This window comes from Opisthorchis viverrini, assembly GCF_000715545.1.
Source record: "Opisthorchis viverrini unplaced genomic scaffold opera_v5_118, whole genome shotgun sequence".
In the NCBI taxonomy this organism is placed as follows: Eukaryota; Metazoa; Platyhelminthes; class Trematoda; order Opisthorchiida; family Opisthorchiidae; genus Opisthorchis; species Opisthorchis viverrini.
Window position 1 is genome coordinate 740,907 of NW_008751774.1, and position 4,920 is coordinate 745,826.

The 4,920-nt window shown below is 43.7% G+C and overlaps 1 protein-coding gene across 1 annotated transcript in view; it reads right to left on the reverse strand.

Moving 5' to 3' along the window:
- T265_05950 (hypothetical protein) overlaps positions 1-3,843 on the reverse strand; it is a gene marked incomplete at both ends in the record, with an annotated part of 5,102 nt that extends 1,259 nt beyond the window's left edge. Inside the window, 3 exons of the mRNA XM_009171097.1 lie at positions 690-807; positions 2,104-2,135; positions 3,783-3,843. Of these exons, the coding sequence (XP_009169361.1) occupies positions 690-807; positions 2,104-2,135; positions 3,783-3,843 (211 nt within the window). The remainder of the gene's footprint in view (positions 1-689; positions 808-2,103; positions 2,136-3,782) is intronic.
- Positions 3,844-4,920: the final 1,077 nt, after the last annotated feature.

Below are 4,920 nucleotides of genomic sequence, written 5' to 3' on the forward strand. Positions count from 1 at the left end.
ATATATATATAAAATGTTCAAATACCTATCTAGCTTAAAAGAAATAAAAGTCGCGCTTCTTCGTATAAATTGAACTGAATCATCTGCAGATTTCATCCAGCTGTCATCCCACATAAGGGCATCATTTATATTTGCAATTCTATTATTCAGTTCGTCATAGCGATACGAAGAGTTGTTGATGTGGAATAGAGGTTACTCGGTGGGCCGTTTGGTTGTTGATCTGCTCACCGAGCTTGGAAGTTGGATTACAAACGTCGCATCACTAGTTGGAGTAACATGGTCAGTGCAAAGTGAATTAGACCCGTGTGTTACACATGTCAGAACATCAGGGAGCAAACGAGGCCAATACATGTAAACGTGTGCATATAACTACTTCATAGATTATCCCGTCTCGATAGGGTCATTGGATTTAGCGCATCCGACGATGTAGCGTATCGCAACATTTACTGTCAATCATGAACCAACGCATCACGTGACTGCAAAGCATCAGCTGTTCCCGCAACGTTGTTGTAGGTTCAAAGGTGAACACCAACATCTGGACTACGAATAAGCGCTCATGCCGTTTCACGACTGCAGGTGAACTGAGCTGAAAGATTGGCAGTTACTGGTCTATCTTTTCATCGAAAATATCCCCCTAAATTTTGGTTGAGTGAAAGAAAGTTCGAACAAACCATGGGTATCGTACTTACCTCCTTCTTGCAATAAAATAGCTACAAAACTGTCTAGTGGTGATAATCTAGTTGCCCTTTTGGCAAAAGTGCAAATCAAAGTGCCAATAACTCTTTTGGCTGATGTCGTTTTCGTGGTCTTTTAGTCAGTTTGATCAAGCGTAACTGATATTATTAGAGAAAGTGGATCGTATTCGTCAGCACGAATTCGAAACAGCACGGGGAAATCCCCAGGGAAATAGACCACCAATTACAAAGGGGAAATTTGACACCTTTTAGGGGATGACTAGATCGAAAATTAGACCATAGCTGACGAGGAACTTGTTGTGAATCACTTGGAAAGTGGTTTTCTCTGAAAAAAAAACATCTGGGGAGTTACTCTTATTGTTTATCAAAACCCGAGGATTTTTACGACAAATTTATCGAGGTGTTACCACTGGAATGAGCTATTGCGTATTACGGACTAACATTCCCCTGTTAATCAGTTAGTCACTGTTTGCAAGTGATTTTCTCCCCGTACAGTTTATATTACTCTCCCGGTGGATAGCACACGTATTTTAGTCAAATCTATCTCGAAACTGTCCTAAAAATGAGACATTAAAACCAAGCCCTACTTCCAACCTTTTTATCCACGGGTTTAATCCAACATGTGATGTACTTTCCGGATCGGACGAACCTTGTACCTATGTGGTGGGTACTTTTAGATGAGAGGTCTTGGCTGTCAGGCAAACGGGTATCCCCACGAATCGCACTTGACGATGTGATGAATGCTCCCCATTTTCTGTAGCAGATAAATTTCACAGCAAAACACTCATGTCTCTCTTCAATACAAGGTACTTTTAACTGAATACGTTATATTATTTCCTTACCCGAAGAAGAAACTCCAGGTGGACGTCAAATTTCTACCAAGTAGATCAACAACATCTTGTGTATATGATAGCTGGTGTAGAACGCATCCTGAGATAATGCATCCTACTATGTCATCAGATCACCAGCAACCCATACAAGCGAACAAATGCCGATATTTTCTACCTGACTGTAATAAAGTGACTGACAAGGTGTTGAACAGGAAAGTCAGTACTGTCAAACGCTTATCCGATTACTTATATGCGGTGCTGTCCCCCTTTTCAGGTAAGCCGCTTCCAAGATAAGAGCAAACTGACTCAGCATGAAATTTATTTACCCTGTCAGGAATAACTGTTTCCCATGAGCGTCGTTTCGAGAATACAACCTTCTGGTTACTGTCGGCCGAGAAGTGCAACACCATTCAGCCTTTACTGCTTGGGTAAACGTATCGGAGAAGGTGGTCGTTCTCGTAAAACTTGGTAATTTGGACGCAAACCGCCGCCGTTGAACCATTTCAAAGATTACCCTGATGTAAAGCTCCTAAAGCTGAACTGCCGGAGACAGAGGCCGTCTGGTTCATGAAACTGACCAGAGCAGATACACGCTGCGGGATGGAGAGACCTGTAGAGATATGTGAAAGGTATGGTCTGGCTGACAGTACTTGGCCGAAAACTCAGCTAAATCGAACCACACGGAGCATAAATTTCGGGTCCAGGTAGCTTTAAGATACCAGTCCCGAAAACATTCCATGCTGGTGTTTTGAAAATGTTTCCCATTGACACATCTAAGCGTTAGCAGTTGTTTCGGGAATTATCGGCAGTGCGGATCTCACAAAATCCGTGGCGTTTTCAACCAGCGATCCCCAGACAAGCAAGTTGGCCATGAGCGGCTGATCAGAAGTGTGATTAACTCGCACTTGGACAGGATAAAACGCCACCTATCCTTCAATCACAGAATCCACATTAAGTGGTCACGTGTTGACTGATTCCTCAAGTGATGACCTCTCAGATGGAAGTAAATTTTACTATTCCTCCGAGCTACTTATACATTGTTGGTAGAGTGAGGAGGACGAAATCGCCATTTAAATTTTTTATAGGCCTAGAATATTCCCAACCAACAACTCTGTCCGAAAAAGGGTTTCATAACTTGGAAAGCGTGGAACAATAGACTATTCTACGGGAGCTGAAAATAAAGCAAGGTCACGACCAATCAGTCACCGGTATGCAAGGTGATTTAGTGGTAACTTTTTTAGGTTCCACCGAATATACCTTTGTATCGAACAAGAATCAAATGCCACTATAACAACTGTTGTTTTAGATGCCAAGTTGCTTCTAAGTTAGTACATTTCACGTTGACATTATCAAGCTTTTGGTGGAGATTTCGTCTTGTCAATGGGGCCAGTCTGCGCCGAAAAAACTAAAAAGCACTGTACAGCTGTTTCATTCTTATTCGGAATCATTATCAGTGCGCATCTCACGAAACTCCCTTAGGGAGCCTCGAGTTCGTGACCTCCCGGTCGGTAGTTTGAATACTTGACCGTTCGGCCACGAGTGTCTGATCGGCGGCGCGATTGACTCGGACTTAGCTTTATTTACGGTCTACTTACTTGTTTGGTTATTTCCAATTAATCAATAAAAACAAGTACTAGATACCCCTCTCACTATGCTGTTTGATATCCAGTAATGTTGTACCAAAATTCATTGCAGTCGTATGGTTTAAAGCTTGTGGATGAAGAGAGGGGGTAACTTCATAAGTCACGTGATTCGTGCTGCTCACGGAGTATTCTTCTCTTCCAATGAAGCAATCCGCTTGGTAGTTATCGATCGCATAGTCCATGTCTCATCGTGTACTTTGTAAAAATGGGGCGTCCTGGCGAATACCGAAAAGTTAAACAAGCCAGGCATTACATAAGTACTGTCTGTCGTCAACAACTGATGACTAGATTAACTCATTTAAACCTGGTAAATGAGGTTAGTTACAAGGCCTCTTCAACCAGCATGAAACGTCGCAGCGTTGTTTCTGAAACTTTTCTTAAATTGGCTCAAGTTTGGCTAGTGTATCCATACGATAACCCTAATGACGGGACCTTCAACACCCAACGGATTCAAAGAGCTGTCCCGTCGGGATAAATTGTCAGGGTCCTACAACCGAATTCACCCAAGTGTCAGTTTCAGTGGTTGACGGCAGCTTTCTGGACCATTTGGGGAGTTTCAACACATACTACTGGTGATTACATTCCCGAATACACGGGTGGTCATGCAAAATCACCTAGATTTTTGTTCATAGTCACATCACTCTCGGTTGAACGGTCGTGTTCCTGTTCTGGCATAATTATTCCCGCGAGTCCACACCAAAGGGAAGTACTGGACTCGAGTTTCGCTCTTATTAGAGCTCATCAGCAATGCATATCCAATGGACACGCCGGGATTTGAATCCCGGACATCTGAGATACGAGGCGAGCGTGTAATCACTACTCCACCAACGCATTTGAATTTTCACATCTGGACAGGCGAACGTGTTCACACTTGAGCGATGTGATTGGTGTGTCCGACTCATCGAACGAACACCCAGTAACTATCCCGGTTGTGAGGATCGATTGACACGCCAGTCAGGAAATCCCAGTCAGGTAGCGTGGCACGCGCTTGAAACCCACTGGGCAGCTTTTTGGTTGTATTTCTCTGCACTCTAGGTTTGTCTTCTGGCAGATCACTGATTTTTACTTACCAAAATAAGTAGTCATTTCTGCATTATTAGGAGCTCCACTTCGTTTCTCTCAGTGGCAACTTTCTTACTTTCATATTCATGAACGACTGTCGTTTGTTTTGCGGATGCATACAAAATCGTTCAGCTATAGCACCCTTTCGGTGCTTAGCTGCCATGCCCTAGACAGGGAAAATCGAGAGGCAGAGGTCGGGTTCGATCCACAGACCTTCCGGTCAGTAAATTCGCGATCTAACCACTTGGTTCATCTCGGATGCATAATCACCGGAGGAATTCCAGTCACCCATCCGCACATCAGAATATGAAAATTCTTCGTCAAAGGTACATCGACGCTAACACCTGTCTGCTCACGGTCCGTGACGTCATGATCGATCAGACGACATATAATTCTAACCTCACTTACCTTGTTCAAGTAGGATTTTCCGGTCTCTTCCATTCCATCAATTTTCCTAAAGCCCTTGACTTTTCTCCCTTGCAACAGGTGATCACACTCTCACCAGGAGTGATGCAACACGGACGGTAAAAAGCTTGCATGGTCGCAGCGTCATCTAGCTGCTGCCTGCAGACCCGGACTTTTGACGGGTATTAAGCATTTCAGCCGAAGATCAATCGAAATAGGTTGACTGAAACATGAGGCGGCCTGTTGCAACACATTCAGCTGCCTGGAAACATCAAAACCGAGAGA